The sequence below is a fragment of the Lates calcarifer genome, linkage group LG1 (assembly GCF_001640805.2).
Source record: "Lates calcarifer isolate ASB-BC8 linkage group LG1, TLL_Latcal_v3, whole genome shotgun sequence".
NCBI lineage: Eukaryota > Metazoa > Chordata > Actinopteri > Centropomidae > Lates > Lates calcarifer.
The window spans coordinates 498,486-518,903 of NC_066833.1; the positions used below are offsets into that span (position 1 = coordinate 498,486).

General features: G+C 39.2%; 1 protein-coding gene across 1 annotated transcript; it reads left to right on the top strand.

Annotated features, from left to right (window-relative positions):
* Positions 1 to 610: 610 nt before the first annotated feature.
* On the top strand, positions 611 to 18,481 carry LOC108897154 (uncharacterized protein C21orf62). Its single transcript, XM_051072907.1, has 3 exons — positions 611 to 647; positions 8,869 to 8,921; positions 11,114 to 18,481. Exons 1-3 carry the CDS (start codon positions 611 to 613, stop codon positions 11,924 to 11,926), a joined length of 903 nt encoding a protein of 300 aa, XP_050928864.1. The 3' UTR covers positions 11,927 to 18,481.
* Positions 18,482 to 20,418: the final 1,937 nt, after the last annotated feature.

A 20,418-nucleotide genomic window follows, 5' to 3' on the forward strand; every position in this document is an offset into this window, starting at 1 on the left:
AGAGTAACAATAATAAAAAAAAGTTTAGGTCACCAAAAAGTGAAAAATCAAAATCAAAAATTCATAGAAACAGGATTTTCATGGATCAAGACATTGTTTAATTTATAGCATTCCTTCAGGAATGAAAGTAGATGACACTGGATTCTCACACACTTTCTCGCACACACATACAACAGACAGGTAGCAGACCATGAGGAGATATTCACTGAATCTAGCAAAAAGGTGTACTAGATTAGAACTGCTTATTCTACCTTCAAATCTAAATCTGGGGAACAAAAGTACATACATAGGCAATGGAATTAAACAGCTCTGTGTGGTAACTGATTGCCGTGCTCTTAGAGTTGTGATCTGGCAGTTACTTTAGTAAGAATAACCATGTACCACAATTAAAATGTATTTATCTGTACTGGCAAAAGCAAGAGAAGGAGACACATTGTTGTCTGTCACATTCTTTACACAACAAATTACAGTCTGACTTATATGAATATCTCAATAAGTAATGCACCATCTGTGCACTGTGCCTCCACCCAACATCATGGTTCTGGGAATACAGAGCACTCTGGTGTAGCTCTGGCTCACTCTGGCTGCCATCTTGTCTGTCCTCGCCAACATGGGAACCCAGCAGGAAGTGATCTCACTGCCTCAGAGTAAGAAGAGCCAGCTTTTCCATCTGCTCTGCTCACCCTCTCTTTTGGGATCTGGTGGTTATTTTATTTATTTATTTATTTTTTTTTGTTTAAGTTGCTACCAACAACAGCTGTTGCTGTGCAAATATGAACTGGTTGTTAAGCATGACCTTAGCTCACACTGTTACCTCTTAACCCCCAATCCCTGTCTTAAATAGACAGCAACAATATCCTGTTTCAGTAAGGATGGAACACACACACACACCTATCTTCAAAGCTGTAATTTTTTATTGAATGTGTTCTCTTTTCTCTTGCACATTATCAAAAGAAATTTATGTGCCTAGGAAAACCTGCATTTGATAGTATTCCTTTATCACAATTGTGCAAATGGTGATAGCAAATGTTAGCTGAGGTTGCATTTTTTAATCTCTTGCCAGAATCTCTGTTCTGTATGTAAATCTACTGCTCCCAACACCCATCTACTTTGAGCATAAAGGCGTCTTAAAAGTCTTGTAGTCAAAAGTTAATAATTGTTTTGTAACAAAAGTCTACAACCATGTCCACGCATGGATCAGTTTAATTTTCAAGTACCTCAATTTAACACAAACCGGTTATTACACAGTGAACCTGGGATTTTAGGGGGGTCCTAATGGTCTGGGGCCCCAGGGCAGTTGCCCACCTTTGCTTGGTTGATCGCTTCGCTCTGATCCTAAGCCTAACCATAAATTTGATGCACAATCCTTCATTATAACCTACATTTAGACCTTGCTGCTCATTTGGTCAAGCCTCTCTTTCAAAACAAAATTATTGGCAATAGATGGGTTTTTTTGCTTTTACTTATCATGAAGTAAACATTAATTACACAATGTAATGGCTACAGAATAATGACACCATCAGCGTTTAGATTGGTTCTTTATGAGCCTTGCCTTCATTAGACAACTCTGGCTGCTATGGGGTACAAAATCTCCTGAAAAAAAGGACTCAATTTAGAAAGCTGTATTTCCGAACTATTGTATAATCAAAACGTTCTTGTTTTCCGGTAGCTATTAGTAGTTTTACTCAGGTAGTAAAAGTGGCTGGTGGAACAAACGGGGTACACCCTGGACAGATTGCCAGTATCACAAGGCAAGTTGTCTATTGCAGCATTAAAAAAAAAAACATAAATAAAATATACAAGTCACAAGGTGTAACTCGTTAGTGGCCCATTGCCCCACCCTGACATCATGTGAGTCATTATGGTCATGTCTCAAGGTGTGAATGGGGGTTAAATCGCGTGGGTAAGGATCTCAGGACTGCATTATAGGTGGCTGAAAGTTGGTGTGGTAAGCCACCGCCTCTGTTCAGAGACAGACGTTCCAAGTGGACATAGATGGCCTTTTTTACTCCTCTCTCAAACCATCTGTCCTCTCTTTCCAAAATGTGGACCTGGTTGTCATCAAATGAGTGTCCCTTCTCCTTCAGTTGTAAATGAATCGCTGAGTCTTGCCCAGATGGGCTGGCTCTCCTGTGTTGTGCCATGCGCTTATGGGGTGGTTGTTTGGTTTCACCTATGTACAAGTCTGAGCATTTCTCCCTCCATTGTACAGCGTACACAAGGTTAGTCAACTTGTGCTTGGGAGTCTTGTCCTTGGGATGGGTCCTATGTTTGGAGAAAATTCTTTTAAATATCTCCGACAGTCCTCCCACATAAGGTATGCCGATGTTGTCATGTCTTCTCTCCCGTTCCTCACCGGTTGATGTCTGTGGCTGATGTCTGTGAGGGCCCAGTTAGTTTGTTCAGACCTGGCAAAACCCCTCTCTCCAACCAGTTTTCAGAACTGAAGAAGCCTTTTGGATGAGAGGTGAAACGTCTTCAAGAACCTAAAAGAAGTCCAGTTGCCTTCAACTTCAGCACTTAAAACTACCATAACCTGGATGACTGAGAACCTTCACAGACATAAATAAAATAAATCACACTTTTGGGACAAAGTTGTTTTCATTGTCATTGTCATTGACATTAACTACTAAACTGATCATTACAGCCTTCAAATACACACACAGCTCCCAAGATATACTACAACCTAAGTGGTTTATGTTACCGAAATGATTAGCCTGTTGTAGTAATATTTTGAGCCACAAGATGGAAGCACACACAGCAAGTCAGTGGGGGGAAAAAATTACTGCCTTGTAAAATGAGAGGTGGATCCCAAAATAGGAGGAGAGAGGGGCTGGGGAGTGAAGGAATGGGAAAAAAGATGAGAAGAAAGCAAAGAAAATGGACAGAGTGTTTGAGTCTGCCATGCTGTCACATCAGAAGAGAAATGTATCTGTCCAGTGTCCAGAAAGTAAGACCTCTGTGCTTTTCTCTCCCTTCCTTCTCTTTCCCTCCCTCTCTCCCTCAATTCTGACAGTTTTTCCCTCCCTCTCTCTCTCTCTCTCTCTCTCCCTCTCTCTCTCTCTGTCTGTGTGTGTTATGTGCTTTCAGACAAACAGATGAGGTTTTCCAGTCAACCTGCAGACAGCTGTGGAAGCTGCTACTGCTCTCACCGCATGAGGAAACTGAATAGACCAGCCTGGAGCCAGACTGCAGCAGCATGCCACCATAAGCAGCACTGAGCTGTCCGTGTAAGTACGCCACACTCACATACACATGTGTTGTCATATGGTGGGCCTCTTCTGTCAGTTTCTAGATTGTGAAGACACTTACAGACTGCTGATTTGTTTTGTTTTTTATGTTTAATCCATAATTGGTATCTCCGCACTGACCTTAATTTGCAGTTGCGTATACTTTTAGTGTGAGAAATTATTCAATTTTGTAATTAAAAAGAGAAACATGTGGCTGCTGAAATCACAGAAAAACCTGTGGACAGCTGAGTTGTGATGTAATCTGTCCGCCTAACCACCTATTATGGTTCCATTGCCTGATAGGAAAATTAACAATGCCAGAATTACCACCTCATGATTGTGTGCCTCTGCCAACCAGTCCAGTTGCAGGAAATATTCACATTTAGTCACATAGTCACATAGTCACATTTTCCCCTTCTGTTGCTCAGTTACGTCATTGAATAATATGTAATAATAAAAATGTTTTTGCAGAACATTATGATGTCACGGTGAATTTGACCTTATGGATATAAAATGTCATCACTTTGTCATTTATACTAATAGATATTTGTGTGAAATTGTGTTATAATTAGCATGTGAATTCTTGAGGCAAGGCCAAAAAAAGCTTGGTTTATAATTATGATGCAGAGTCAGCACACAAGAACCTACGCAAGTGGCTTACGCCATTGTGAGCATTTATACTTGTGCACTGATGTGTCTGTGTCACTCTGCAATTACACTGCCAAAACACTGGCTGGTGATGGGGTTTCTATTCCACTGTGTTGAGTTTCTGCATGTACTTCATGTTGGAGTTGGAGCTAATAAATGTTGAACAACAGTTATTTTTGTGAAAAAACTATAATAATTCTTACTAAAAAGCAGAAGATGTTGGAGGAGATGGTGTATGATCATTGAAGTGTGAGTGAGACAGACAAGAGGGTGCTTGTCCAACCACTGAGACATGTACGAGCCTACCAAGTGGACCAATTGGAGTCTGCCTTACAGTATTGTGAAGTTTAATTTCCAGGGAGGTGCACATCAGGCTACTGCATCAATTCAGTGCAGTTGAAGGACAAATTGACCCTAAGATTTGATTAGTTCATCTTGAGACCAAGTGGACATTTGTGCCAAATTTGATGAAATTCCCAAAAAGTGTTCCTGAGATATTGCATTCACAAGAATGGGACAGACAGACGGACATCCCAAAAACATAACACCATGACCAGTCACCAGTGCAGAGGCATAAAAAGTATGTGTAAAGAGAAGTAAGAGAGGTGCTGTTTGTTTTCCATGTAGGTTAGAGGACTTGTCGCCTTAACCAAGTCAATATTATTGAAACTGTGACAATGAAATCCCCATGACTTAATAATGTTGGAATTCTGAACCAAATCATTGTTTATTTGTTTGTTTGCCTACACCTAACTATACCTAATAAAACATTAACCACAGTCTATATCGTAATTTAATTGGAAGTTTGCATTACTGTCCATGAATGACACTTACATTTACATTTACAACTGATCTAAGACTAGACTAATTTAAAATAAACAGATCTAGTCAAAATAATCTAATATAATGTTCAGTAATATAATATAGTCTAAAGTAATCTAATCTACTGCAACTTTATCTCAATTAAAATAATCTAATCTAGTGTGAAGTTGAAAAGAAAAAGAAAGAAAAAAAAGCTAATCTCCTCAGTTTCTTGTTATACTGAGAATATTTTTCATAAGATTCTTTTCACATTAGGACATTTTTTTGAATGTTATTGTTACAGTTTCCAGTTATTGCAAGTTATTCCTTCATTTCTTATTACAACAATATGAACAAAAAAGTAGTGTGATGTTATGCAAAAAGTTTCTTTTAAAAAGAGGATTGCTTGGTATCTGATAAGAACAAGAAAATACATATTAATAACATTAAAAAAATATCTTCTAATAACATTTCTTTGTTTGATATTTAAATGTATTTTAATCATCAACATCATGTTTTTCATTGAAATACTGCTGCCGCACTCTCTTATCCCCTGGAAAAATAGTTTGAGAAAATCAAGTTTCTCATTCTGTCCAACCAAACTAACAAGAGTCGGTCTGGAGATAAGCTCAATGTTAGACTCTGGAGTTTTGTTTTACAGCCTGCTAACTTGATTCTACTGTACAATAGTCAATAACAATAACATGCCTGCAGTCCTAATGCAAAAAAAAAAAAAAATGTTTGAGGGGGAGGTTTTCAGCAGATGTTACTGTATATAAAGATTTTATGCATAAGTGAAAGCCTTAGAGAGACATGTTGACTGTTCATTACATGTGCTATTCTCTTGCACACGGTTTGCACTTATTTACATGTTTAATGGCAGACAACAACTGGCAGCATATGTTGCTGATAACAGCACCTGCTATATACAAATGCTGTGAATTGTTCATTGTTTCTGCGGCTTCACTGATATGAAGCATAATTATTTTCATGTGTTTAGTGAAAGTAGGTTCAGAACATAAAGACATAAGTCTGGTGATATTCTGTTGTATTGTATTGTATTTTTCTTGCTGTCAACAAATACATGAAAAGACCAAAACCAACAAGGAGTTGATCCCAGTACCAAGTATTATGTGTATCAGAGACCTGCATATCATGATATATCATATTCCTCTATACCATAGAGTACTATACAATGTCCTGAAAAAATTATATAATAATATATATTAATCTGGATACCAAAAATAGTACTGAAGTGCATTATTTCCCATACAGATTTAGGAAATTACTCAGCCTTTGTGAAAAATGTAATTAGTGTCTATAATCAACATTTTTACAATAACCCGACATCAAATGAAAATGTGAAAGTGCTGACTGTGAAAGATATCCCTGGCCGTGACAAATGAGCTAGACCTGGATTCAGTGTGTAGGCAGAATCATAGCTCTAAATGAATGATAATGTTGCTCCATATCTGCTGAATGAAACAAGCAACTCTATGCTATTAAGATCACCATATCAACTTAAAAGGTGATGTTATGTCAATATTGTGCTCACAACCTGTTTCCACTGCCCCCAAGTGGTCAAGAAATATAATATTGCAAGTTTAAGGAATTAAAAATTAAAAGAACTGAGACCACTATCACGTGCATTAACTCCTGGGCTAGAACTGGGTGGTGAGTACCTTGATTGAGAGCAGGGAGTAAGAGCAGCCTGACTTTGTCCGAAGCGAAAAACACATGTGCATCTTCAGTCTGTACTCGATCAGAGGCATTAAAAATGATTTGTGGTATTGGGGGGCGGGGGGCATAGCCATGGGAATATGGTTGCAGAAGTGGATGTGGCGATTGAACACACCCAAATCTTATGGTTCAGTGCTGGCTAAATATTGTAGGACATTACACACAATATTGGAGAGAAAAAACTATATAACCCTCAGTCCACTGATGGCGGGTGGTGTTACTGCATTAATTTATCCATCCATCCCGTACCTCTGTGCTGCATCTCTGGCTATGTGGTTGGTTGACTGGCAACCAAGAAATAGTTCCAGCATGTAACTCCTCTTAAATCCACCCACTGATGCTTTAATCGCTCTTTTTATGTATGGTTTAAGTAAATCAGACACAATATGTGTATAAGTAAGCTTAGAGATGCTGGTGGGATCTCTGGAATCAGCCATGCTAGCTGTTTCACCCTGTTTCCCTGTTTCCAAGCTCTGTACTTAATTAACAAACTCAATAGCACTATTGATCTTCTAAGCTTACTTAGAAGCCCAAAAAATAGCATGACTAAAATGTTTTTTTTTTTTTTTTTTTATGATTTACTCTTTCAGTAGTTGCCAATAGGCTGAAATTAAATCTTTTACTGACAAGAAGAAAAACACTGAATAACACCAACCTTATCCTTTGAGCAAAGTACTTTTACCAAATTAGATGTGATCTGTGTCATTAGATGTTTTATAGACAATTAACATGGGAAGTAGGACAAGACCACAAGGTTTATCAGAGTTTAAGGGTCACATGAGCACATAGTGTAGCCCACTGTCACAAGGACACCAGGCTTAGTTTTTTTAAGGTGACCTATTTCTAAATGTGACTAAATTTCATTCATAAATTAGTCAACCATATTATCCTGTAATAGTATAATGTAATAAGTATTGCATCAGAACATTTGGGATATAGGAAAAAAAAATCTATGCATGTTTGGTGTTTTTGGCGTGACACCCATTCAGTTGTGTCTCTGTAGATGTGTGTGGAGCTGCAGCTGCTGAAAGAGAAGGAGGGGAGGGGGAGACACTGAAAAGAGTTGGGTGATATGGAGGAAGAGTGGCGCTGCGACTGAGAAAGAGAGGTAGAGAGAGGAAGAGAATATTAGGGCGGGTGCTTGCGGTGGAGAATGATGTCAGAGGAATGTGTCTAGCCTCTCCTTTAACAATTTGGAGCCATGTGGAGCAGCAGCCACCTCATGCTCTCACTCTCACACACATACAAAACACTCACAAACAAACAATTTCACCCCATTTAACCCTTATTTTATTTTTTGTCACTTTGTCATTTTCTGTCTGTCTTTTCACAAACTCTTGCTTTCACATACACACAGGATCAGAATCATGTGAAAACATTAATAACACTTATTCAAGAAACACTATTTTTCCAATGTAACTAGTTAATAAAATAGTTAAAATAGTTGATAAAATTCAAATTATGACAGGCAAAATAAATAATATTAACTCCACATTGTCATTTGAGAATCACAGAATATGTTTTCTGCTTTGTTCAGCCCTCCCTCCCAGCATCCGGTCCTGCAGCTGGAGTTTGTTGCAGGGATTACAGAGGTGGAGATGGAGGAAAGAAAAGTAAAAGAGAGAAAAAGAGGAGAGGGAGGGCAATGAAAAGGGAGTGGTAGAGAGACCAAGGACAGACAGATGTAGAGAGAGAGAAAGTGACTGATACATTGTGTGGGAGAGACAGAAGCTGAGAACAGCTGGAAAGACAATGACTAATATTAGCAGTGAGGTAAGACAGCGGAGGATGGAGAGGACAGGCTGTGTGCATGGAGGGCAGCTGCTACTGTAAACCAACCACAGTGAAGTCACATTTATTTATAGCAGCCAAGTCATGATACTAGAAATGGGACTTTCATGCAAAATCATAGTGTAACCCCTTAACATCCACTTTTACTTTTTTTTTTAACAAGCTCTCTTATCGAAATCAAGTTGTATGTTCAAGTTCAGCACTAAAGCTGTATAATACAGAAGATTCAAAATGCACTGCAAAATGTATCCATGCCTACCTTGACATGTATTTACATACTTTCCTCCATTACAATACTGCACTAATTAGGTATCTGCATTTACTGCAATTATAGATGTAGTCCCTTTATGCTACTCACAAGAAACAAAAGTAATATTAACAAAAGTTATATTAATGAATTAATAAATAATAAATCATCAAGTCAAGTGTGGAGCCACAGGTTGTGGCTGGAGTAAGTATAGTCTTTTAGTATTGTATTGGGGCTCTGGCTTAGTAGATGGCTACTAACCATGTCCTGGGCTGTGCACATCCCATACCAGTTTGTGCTGATTCCAGTTATTTAGCCTTTCCTGTTAAGTACAGTTATTTCTGAGCTTTGATTAACAGGGTGGAATTATGTGATGACCATGACAGCTTCTCTGTGATTTTGATTCCCCAGGAGCACTAAAACTGTTCACCTGCTTCACCTTAGCTCCACTGATGTACACTGGGGTATGTGTCTTTGCCTCCCTTTTTTAGCTCCTTGGTTTTTTGACATTGAACAGCAGGTTGTTCTCTGTGCACCACTCTGCAACAATCTTGGTTTCCTTCTGAATTTTCATCATTGTTTGTAATCCAGATAGTGATGGTGGTGTAGTCCATAAACTAGAAACTATTGTGGTGTACTCCACAAAGTTTCCCTATGTTGAGAACTGCATGTGTGGTCTATGTGTGGTACTCAAGCCCAGTGTGCTAAGTTTTCAGATTGATTTGGGAGATTGCATTGAATGCTGAACTGAAATCAAAAGACAGCATTCTGATTCTGATGAGTAATAAATCTGAAAAAATATCAAATTAAAACAAAAGATGCAAAAAAAATGAACTCTTAAGAATGATAAGACCCGACATGAGAATGATTAATCAGTGAGAATACATTTACATTATGGCCTACTATGAAGCTATTAGAATTTTGATTTCAGTGGTTTGCTTCATTATCCAGATCAAAATTTGAAGCTATAGTTTATTTTGATCCTCCACTGTGGGCATTCTGCATACTTCATACGTTCATACATTTTTTTCCTATCAGAATCTGGGAAAAGATATTACACTGAAATCTGGAATAAAGTCAGGGAACATTTCTATAAATAACATCCCGTGTGACAAGTAAAAACAGGCTGTAGAGAAAGGGGAAGTGTCTTCTGGAGAATGTGCAAAGGCCTCTTGAATAGAATAAAATGTGCATAAAACTGCTATTTATCTCACAAAGCATATAAATGCACCTAAATACATTTCACATGTTGCTACATCACACCACAAATTGAATGCAATATGTGGTATGGTCTCATCTTTTTTGTTTGTTTGTTTGTTTTTGGGTTTTTGTAATGCCAGTTGTGTAGTAGTGCATTTCATTTGGCCACATATTAAATTGGTTTCAGTGTACTTAACAAAATGCCACTATATTAACAGTAATAGTAGACACTAAGTAACACTAATAATAATGATAATACATCAAAAATCTAATGTGTTTAATTGATTATTCCAAACATATACCATCACAACAGCCTCAGTTTGTCACCATTTTTATCTCTTCATAACTATAGACAGGTGAAAGGGAATCCAGATCAAAGTAAATCTGTGTTAATTATAGCTCACTCAAATTGTGTTTATCAACCACATCCCAAAACCTAGTCCAGTCGGAATAGATGCTTTGCACTTTTTTTTTTCTTTTGGTGAAAGGTGCACCTCTGCCATATCAGACTGCTTCACTGAAAATACTTATTACCTAAAGGCACTGTAGAAAATCAAAGGTATGATAATGTACCACCAACTAAATCATAGACTCTGAACCTGTTACGATTTAATTTAACTGTAAAGTGTAAGAAGCCAGTGCCAGTTTGACCTAAAATGTAAACATTGTGTCTATGGTACTAAATGCATCACATTTCCAGACCTATTATTAGAGTCAACATTACTCCTTTTTCTCCTTCAAGAAAAAGAAGACAGGGGGAAAACTTGACTCTAGAAGTCACAACCACTTATTTAGTCCACTTTTCCACCGTTCCTGGATGAGGAAATAAAGAGACCAGTGTTTCATTATTCCTGAACATTTAATGTGGCAGGCCACTGCCTTTTTCACCACAGCACAGCACAGGAACTTTTATAAGCAGCTGTACGCCATCCGCAGTAGCCTGGGGCCTGGAAGGACCTCTGCTCAGTAAAATTGGAGAGCAAGAAATAAGTGGCTCAAATCATGTGTGTTGTGTGTATGTGTGTGTGTGTGTGTGTGTGAGAGAGAGAGAGAGAGAGAGAGAGAGAGAGAGAAAGAGAGAGAGAGAGAGAGAGGCTGGAATGGAAATAAAGAGCTGAATTCATTTCACTGTTGGTCTTAAGCTGGCCTCCACATGTTGTAAGAAAACAGACGCAAAGCAGATACAGGTTACTACAGGGCACAGAGTGAGAGAGAGAATTTCTTTGTGTGTCATGTGCTTTTAGTGAAGTTCTACAGTGAGTCATAGAGGGGTGAGTAAGTCTCTGAGGCTGCTGAGCTTTGCCCTTTGCTGAGAGTTAGTACCATAATCTAAATTCTCAATTCTGTTGTCACTATTAGTACTTGGACTGCTGTCTGTCTATATGACAATATGTCTATATAGCAATAATTTCTTGTATATTCACATGATAACTTCACTTCTCCTATCTGTTCACAGCTTTGTCCATCTCTGTTCTGGTCACTTGGTGAGGATGTAGTCCATTTGATCTCTATGGAGATGTCTCCAAACACAGTCTCCTCTGCCCTGTTGCTATGGTCATTGTGGTTCTTCCTGACTCCCATCACCCAGACGACAGACTCTGCCCCCACATCTGAAACTTCTCTGCTGGTCAATACCACATTGTTGTTTGACGGTGGCGCACCAGGCTACTACTTGCGGAACTGCAGCTGCCCTACGCCTGTGCGGGACTGTGACGAGGCTCTGGCCAACTCGCTGTGCAGATGCCACACTGTTTTGCGCTCAGCTCTGCCCCTTGCTGGGCTCAGAGATCCTGGACAACTCACTGTATGGGTAAAGGAGCTCTGGGTCCTGGAGGAGTTGCTGAACAGGAGCATGATTGGCCATTTACAGCTGTCTTTTTGTGGAGTAAAACCAATGGATAGTCAATACCTTGCTTTGCTAGGTCTACAGACCCTCAGGATCCACAGTTCAGTACCAGAAGCACCCTACCCCAAACAGGAAATTACAATCTTACCTGCAGGAGGGGTCGCAGTGGAGTTAGAGGCCCTCTCCTTTGACCTCTCTTCCTCCTTACACATGACCATCCTGGATGTAGCAGTGCTCAATGGGCTCTCTGCCCTGAAGGCATATAGTGTTGTGGGACCACCTGCTCCCACCCTCTCCCAGCACTTTCCCCACCTGGCCATTCCCTTTGTTCTGCCATCCTCTGCTACCCTCAATGACTCTATTGACCCCAATGAACGGGCTACAGAGCCTCAGCAGAACCTGTTCATTACATTTGTCTACTAACAACAAGTTATCATAAAGGACACAGTCAAATCTGCAGTACAACTGCCAACTGATGCACAGGAATAAGATACAACACAGCTGGATGTTTTTTGTTCTCCTTTTACAAAGAAAAAGTTGCACATCTGAAATATTGTGGAATGTATTACTTTTTGTATAACTGGCTGCTGTGCCTTCATTCTGGCTTAAATGAGGCTTTGAACTGTGTCTCAAGAAAGACCCATAGCTTTGCTCTCCCTGCAGTTTCTTGAAGGAGACTATTGATATCATTTGTGCTACTCCTTTGCTGCTTTTTTTGCCATCCCTGAAGGGAACTGCTGACATATTTCTGCACTCATAACTAACACAAGACTGGGTAAAGCTCACACCAGCTAAATTTCCAAGTCTTATTACAGCATATTTTGGGTATCAAAGTGTAGACACAGGTAACATTGATTTATTAACCAGAGCTACAATGATCCTGATTATGATACACAACTGATCACAACTAATCAATGGGCCAAGACTTTACTAGTGCTACTTTTTTGTAATTGGTGCACATACAGACTTCAACTCCATGTCCACATGTTACATACATATATATTATCTGATGATCATGTAATATCTATACAAGGTGTTTTGCAAGGACATACACATTGTGATTACAAATGTTGGTACCACTTAAGGTACCCAATAAAGTTTAATAAGGAACCCTTTATAAAGGGATCAAAAATAGTAACTGATCTCTTTACAAATGGTCAGCAAATAATTTACTAATTCTTTATAGCTCATAGCGCCGTCACTTTTTCAAAAAGTCAAGTGCAATAGAATTCATACAAACAAGTTATTCATTGAATTAATTTGAATACAATGCTTATGGTGTAATGCATGATTCTAAGATAGAGTTTGAGCTGTAGTGTCACATAGGCATGTGAGGCCAGCAATGTCCAGCAGTGATCAGGGAGTCTTACAGTCTAACCCTTTAGATGTAGTCTATATATATTTTAATGTGGTGTCATACAACTGCACTACGTGTACTGATATTGTGGTGGAATTTTGGATTTTATATTGTAGTCTAGTTCTGTCATTATTCTGAAAACCCACTGAAAGATAGCAAATGGGCCACATATACCAACGTAGAAATTGTGATATCTGCAAGCTTCTGGTGAGGGTCCAGCAGCATCAGGCAGGCCCTCAGAGTTGTTGAGAACATAGATTAATCGGCAAACATCTTATTTTTGTTGGTAATTTCATTTTATTCCCCCACATTCCAACTAAACTGATTTTCAAATACAAGGTGACCAAGTAGGGGCCATAAATAAGAACAAGTTTTTGATCACAAAATTTTGAAAAAAAAAAAATCTCTTGGGGTGGTATATATTCTATTTGTTAATACTGTTGTTCTAAACGTTGGCAATCCAACTTTTTCAGAAACACCGTGCAAGTGGCAAAATATAATGAGAAAGTGTTAACAAAGTTAAGTATTAAAGGTAAAGTTGGCACACTACAGCTTTGCATCAAAGTTTCCAATGATCTGGATGGGAGCTAAGAGCTTTTACATTTAAACTTATCTAGAGGACAAACACTACACAAGCTGTTGTCTGTTGGCCTGTCACCAAAACCTCCCTGTCTAGACAGACTGTGTTCGCACATCTATCTGCTACATTAATATTCAAAACAATCCACACCTGCTCCCAGGGAGGGATGAGATGTGATGAGATGTTCCACATCCTGTTTCCAGCTGTTAAGTGGGTGTTAGCCATTTATCCTTCGTTCCCATCCAGGTGTTGTCAGATATGGCAGCTCTTCAGGACAGCATGGGCATTGGATAGGATATTTTTGACTAGAGTTTGGCAGATCTGCAGACACTTGGAGAATCTCTGTCAAGGAGCATGGATGCTAGGGGAGGATGATGAGAATCCTGTCCCCAGCTTAAGATCAAGTTGCTAGCTTAATGGGAACCACCAGAAGCATCCCATTTGACCTCACTTTTCATTGTCGGCCAGCTGCTAGCTAGCTAGAGTCTTCAAGGAGTCAGTGCTTACCCCAGACCATTCAACACCTTACCACTGCCAGACAAAAATCAAGGATATTTTTTAAAGGGAGAGAGGGGTCATTATGATCTGTCAAAATATTACAGAAAAATAAACTGTGTGGGAGATATAACACTTTTGAGACACGTGTAGAGGTTCACAAGTAATTTTATTTTAAATTGAGCATGTTGGAGCACAGAGCCTGAGGAACAAAACATGTGTAACTGTCCAGATATTTAAGGTTTGAGCTACATGGCACTGGCTCTCAACACTTTTTGGAGTTGGTTCCATATTACACTGAAGACTGTTAGATGAAACCTTTGAAAAAGCTAATGAGAAAACCTTGACTTAAGGTTGTTTGGCATATAGTAATCGCAGTGTCAAAAAGGAACTTCCACTCTGGAGGCTTCTGATGGCTTACTAAGACAATTAATGTTGTTTTTTTACTTTAATTTGTCACCCATCTTTGCACGGAGCAGACATGACTACATAACAGTGCAATTTGGAGATTCTTTAGACCAAACCAGAATACATTTAAATATTTAAGGGGCCAGTAGTGCCAGCTTTACTAAACTAGCAAACTAGTCTTTAAGGTGAAGAATTCTAGTTGTGTTTTCTTTTGGTTATGAATAAAGCTGTTAGCTGGTTAATACACCCCTGGATTAATCTGCAAAAATGGGTGTCTACCCATTTAGATTAAAATCATTCTTAAAAAGTGGGTGTTTAGTGATATTTTTTTGGATTATGTAATCTGCTCTTGTAACAGCATTCCTATGGCGATATTGCAACATGTGCTAGGTCTTGTACTACACCTGCTGCATGTTGAAATACTGTACAGCACAGTCTTAAAGACTGCGGTACTGTGGGAAAGAGGAGTAAAAAAGGACAAATTCCCGCTTCAGGGATCAATAGCGCATCATAAAAAAAACAAGATGTACTGTGGCAGCTGACTGCAGTGAACACTGGCTGGAATCAATCCAGAGAATCCTGAGTGGGCTCAGAGCTGGAGACACTATTGTTGTCCGGGACAGAACTTTATGCTGCTTTGTTGAGGATATTTTAAGAAGTTAATTGTAGAAAAAAATGTCTGTTGTTCAGACATAAGGATAACCTCCCAAGACAAAAAGATAGAAGAATGCATAAGAAAAAAAAAAGAAGTTGCAGACAAGGACTGTGTCAGTCTGCTGTGGTGTGAGGGGATGGAGAGGCGCAGTAGGCTCACTGTTATGAACGCTACATAATGCCGCTGCGTTTTTCCAGCTGGCCTTATTGAGTGCAGATGGCCTAATAAAACAAGTTGTTTTGAAACAGGTTAAAATGGACGCCCAGTGAACAAGAATCCCAGGGTTAGGATCCTCTCTCATTAGCCAACAAACCTCACTCTCTTTGGATCAAAACTGACTCTCTGTAGAGTTGAATGCAGTTATTAACCAACTTCAAGCCAAGTTGGCAGGTTTCTGTGAGGGAAGAGGGGGAAGTGAAAGAGAAATTTGCTCTTTCGGGTTGATTTTGCAGTCACTTTAACCACATAAGAAATGGTGTAGAAGACAGTTTGAGGGAACTGAATATGTAACAACTCTTTTTGTCTGGTGTTATGCTCTCTCTCTCTCATTCTGGTTCCAGCTCATATCCTGTGAGAGACTTTGTTAAATCTGTTCTCACAAACAGAATCATGGGCCAACACTTCTGTTTAGCAGATCATTTAAGGGTTGTCCTGGCCCTGTGTGTGTGTGCATGTATATACAGGTTTGCAGGGGTGAGCACATGGGTGTGTCTTTGTATGTATGTCTGTGCTTGCATTTATCTCCTGTTTGCCAGCATCACAGTGAATTTATCACTCACACTCACAATTTCAGTTCATTTAAATCAAATGACCGGATCTATCACAGTTGGGCTATAGTAGATACAATGTGTTTCATGAGTTGTATATACTTCACAAATGCATTGATTATGTGAAACAGTAAGTCAAGTCAAAGTTGCAACTCACACTTACGTTAGTAATGTTAGTTTGCAGCTAAATAAATGTAGGTTGCACATTTATAATGTACAGTGCCAGAGAAAGTATGTTAATTTTTTTTTTACTTTTCAAAAAGAAAAACAACTATGACTTAGCCATCAAGTATAGATTTTTTAATTTATTCAAAGGATCTTAATATACATCCAAAAAGCTGGAATGAGCTGTATGAAAGCTGTATGATTTTTTAGAGAGTGGGAGAACAGAGTTCTTGCAGTACTTGCTCAGTCACTCCACACCCAAAAGAAGCTGGCTTGAATTCATTAGTAATGCAGTGTAGGGACTTTGAACTATGTTCAGTGCCTCTAGCTCACATACTTTTATGTTACTTTTTTTTTAGCTAAAACATTTTTTGGCTGACTGAGTGACTGAAGAAGTATCACCAACTTGTGCACCTATAGGTGCAATAAAAACTTTCCAACGGGTGCTATGAATCCCTCTAAAGCCACAGATTGACAAACATTCACTCTAAAAATCAAGCTCTGCTGCTGATAGCAGGAAAGTTAGTCCTGGCCAAAGCACAAGCCGACCTCTTGCTGTTACAGCTGCTACCCCCAACAAGCATAGACGGAGAGGCTTTGACCCATCTTAACTTAATTGAACATAATTTTGTGCCATTTAGACTGTGATCAAACTCAAGATAGCAGCTACAGGGAAATAATAAAATATAATAAAAAGTATTTATGATAACTGGAAATATTCATTGCCAGCTATATACTGTACTGAGTTCTGTTAGCTTCTGTGACTCTTTCATTCTCTAAAATTTACCATTGGTGAAGTGAAATGTGTTCCTCCATTGTCTAAAATAAATGAATATCCACTGCAGCAGTTGATACAAGAATTAAGAAGTTGAACTCACAGTAAATGATTTTCTTTTCACCTTAGGTTGATACATGTTGGCAGTTGTCTATTTACTCATCCAAAAGACACATCATAACAGAGAATCAGGTCCGTACATTGTCCAGAGTTGCCCTTTCATACATGTAGCACAAAACAGGAGATTGTCTGTGTCAGATGTATTCTCACCTACGAGAAATACTCAGTTTGGTTTAGGAAAGGAACCTAGGAAGAGCATGCAGGAGGCATGAAAGAAATGTTATCAACAATGGAACACTGTATAAACTTTATACTAGAGAGCTGGTAGGGTATATTCTGTTTAATGTCTGGTCCAACTGACATTTGACATCAGACATTTGCATTCTCACATACAGTGCATGTGCAGTGCATGTGTGGAAGCAGCTTGAGTGTGATAGACTGAGCAAAAGCACTTTTCTTTAAAAAAAAAAAATTACACTTTTATTTATTGCCAACCACCTGGGACTTGAAATTAGCCTTTGTGTTCAGCCCAGCTGTGGTGATTTAAACTTATTATAATATAAGTTTAGCCCTAATCTTTTCACTTGTTGATAACAATAGAGTTGACTGTGCTGGTAGAACTTTTTTAGTTTTGCGTATACTTCTTCCTGCCTTGAGACTGGCAGGCAGGGCTGCATCCTGGTACTGAATGCACTTTCTTACTATGTCTTTAACACATGAATATGGAAACAGAATGGTGACTGTAATGTCTGGGCCTGGGAGTTTTTAAAAACACTCATAACCCTTTTGGAAACAAGTCCAAATTGTGGATCTCTCTCTGTTGAATGGATACTGGCTGAATTAGACTTCTGTGTAACTGCAATGAGTGCCATCTGGTTTAGTTAATACAACCAGTATATGCCAAGTTAATTTGCTCTGTATAAATAAAATAGTTAGTACTGAAAGTTTTGAAGCTTTCTCAGTGTCTTCTGCACACCTTTTGGTTGCCTTCAAGCCAACATTCACACCCTGTAATCAGAACAGGACAAGACTGAGATTTTTTATCTTAACACTGGTGTAAATTGCTCTTACCAAGAATTTTGTGCAGCCAGGAATCCACATTTAGTCATTACTATCTAGCCAACAGGATGATTACACACCTCCACATGCCACATTTAATGGTTTTCAGACAGAAACACTTCAGAACAGGCCATGCAATTGTGTGCTAATGCGCCGATCAGTGCACATCACAGTCTTAAAAGTCTGGAACGTTCCACCACAAAATGGGTGAAAATTAGATCATCAGGTTTTTTAGGTTTGACATCATTCCCTTATGTTAGAGCCTTGACTTAATTTTCTTCTCTCTTGATCTGCATTATAGCACCTTAACGTACTTGCATCAGGGAATGTAATTATTCAAATGTAAAACAAAGATTTGTATGATCATGTTTTGCCCTTGGTTATGTGCCTTTAGATGATTTGTACACATTGCAGATCTGCATTTTTATAACCTTTACCATGTTCAGCAACTCATGGGTGAATCATGTACTGGTTGAGGAACACATTGTGTATTTAGAAATGGCTTGGCAGGTTTGATTTGTATATAATTTGGCTTATTTAAGCAAATTCCTGGAGCTTATTTGTTTATCATGAAAAAGACGACGTGGATTGTTTCTTTTGTCCACAAACTTCACATCCTTCTGTATAGAGTGAAAAAATAAAAAGTTTTAAAAATTGGCTTTGTGGTTGTGTTTTCAATATTACTCTCATTCATCATCTTTAACACTGACTCTGTCCCTGTGTGACTCTGTAGACACATTCTAGTGAACATGATAACTTAAGAACAATATAAAGTAGAAACTCCTTAACACTTCCAGCTAATAAGTTCAAACTGATACCAGGTATGTAGCATGCCAAAACAAATATGTTGGTATGAGAAATGAGCTGATTATCTTAAATAGGTGGAGGCTGATTTTCAAGAACAATACATAGTAGAGACTTCATACTCACGCAGTGGGTACTCCATATAGAATAGATGCTCCTATTAAAATTTTAAGTGCCTTGGTGCATACACTCACTGAGCACTTTATTAGGAACAGATATACACTTGCTTACTCATGCAATCATCCAATCAAAAACTCATGCAGATCTCAGTGACAGTGGCATGATTGTTGGTGCCAGACGGGCTGGTGTTCCTGAAATTTTCACACACAACAGTCCCTAGAGTTTACTCAGAATGGTGCCAAAAACAAAAAACATCCAGTGAGCAGCAGTTCTGTGAAGTGAAACACTTTGCTGATGAGAGGAGAATGGTCAGACTGGTTGGAGCTTACAGAAAGGCTATGGTAACTCTGATAGCCACTCATTTATGTTGGGAGTCTTGCAGGCTGGATGTCAGACAAAGGCGGGGACCCTGACACACAGACACCTGGTGTCACTGACTGATTCTGGAGACATGGATTGTCACCTCTCAGGCAGGGAGGGAACCTAGATAGAGTTGTGCTCACCTCTATGCATTGCACTGCTTCTGGAACCAAACTCTTGGAGAGGGGCTAGACTCTCTCTTTTTCCAGGATTAGAGGCAGAATATTCACAAGTCCCTTGCTGAGTGCTGCTGTGTTGAGTTCTCTCTGGGAATGAGAGGGTCACCTCTATGCAACTACGGGTCACTGAGGGGAAGGCTCTGGCTGTTGTGTGTGCTTATATATCAAACAGCAGGTCAGGGTACCTGGCCATCTTGGAGTCTCTGGGTGGTATGCTGGAGAGGGCTCTGCCTGGGGACTCTACTGAACAACTCTAACACTCTCATGGGTGATGCTGGAAAAACCTGGAGGGGCTTGACCGGGTGGAATGGCCTGCCTGATGTCAACCTGAGCTGTGCCTTGTTACTGGATTTCTGTGCTAATCACGTATTGGCCATAACAAATACCATGTTCAAGCATAAGGTTGTTCATAAGGCCATTGTCTCTGCGCTTGCTCTGTGCTTGGAGCACTGTCTGAGGGGGTAGACACCATCGAGGTTGTACGTATGCCTAATGTTGTACGTATGTGTCCTCAGGACCCTTAGGCAGGTAATGCACAAGCTGTGGGACTAGGCTCCTATTTTGATATTTTCTCTTATCCAGGCAATTGTTTGCTTTTAGGGGTTAGGGCTAGGGTCCAGCTGGGAGTACATCAATCCCTAGCAGCCTTCACCTTCGATATCAACCAATAGCGAAGCCTGTTAGAAGGCAGGGCATGTACAAAATAGACCCAGACCCAGCTGGCCCCCTTTTACAAGTTGCTGAGCTCTAAAGGGAGCCAAGCAGTGTATGCGCTGGGGTTTTATGGAGTGGTGTAGGGATAATGTATTTTTGGAGGCTAGCCCACAAAGTTAGCATCATCCTGGTTCCCTCTACAAAAAAACCAAAGGGATTTCTCCTTAAAAAAGTTAGTTATATATATATATATATAATATATATATATATATATATATATATATATATATATATATGAACATACAACATGGATGTGTGGCTCATCCAATGGTTATTCATATTTCTACTGTGGGAATATTGCCACTGCCAAGTACAACATAAAGGTTTCTATTTTCTAGAAATTATATTGGAATGTGAGTCCCTCAGGACCATAGTAGGAATATTCCAGGGACTTGATTTTCTCATAGGCATTGAGTC

What these genes read in the sequence shown, in the direction of transcription:
- LOC108897154 (XM_051072907.1), top strand. Translation starts at nt 611, where the DNA reads ATGGGAACCCAGCAGGAAGTGATCTCACTGCCTCAGA. An exon ending in AGTGATCTCACTGCCTCAGA is followed by an intron (nt 648 to 8,868) that starts GTAAGAAGAGCC and finishes TTGATTCCCCAG; the next exon opens with GAGCACTAAAACTGTTCACC. An exon ending in CTCCACTGATGTACACTGGG is followed by an intron (nt 8,922 to 11,113) that starts GTATGTGTCTTT and finishes ATCTGTTCACAG; the next exon opens with CTTTGTCCATCTCTGTTCTG.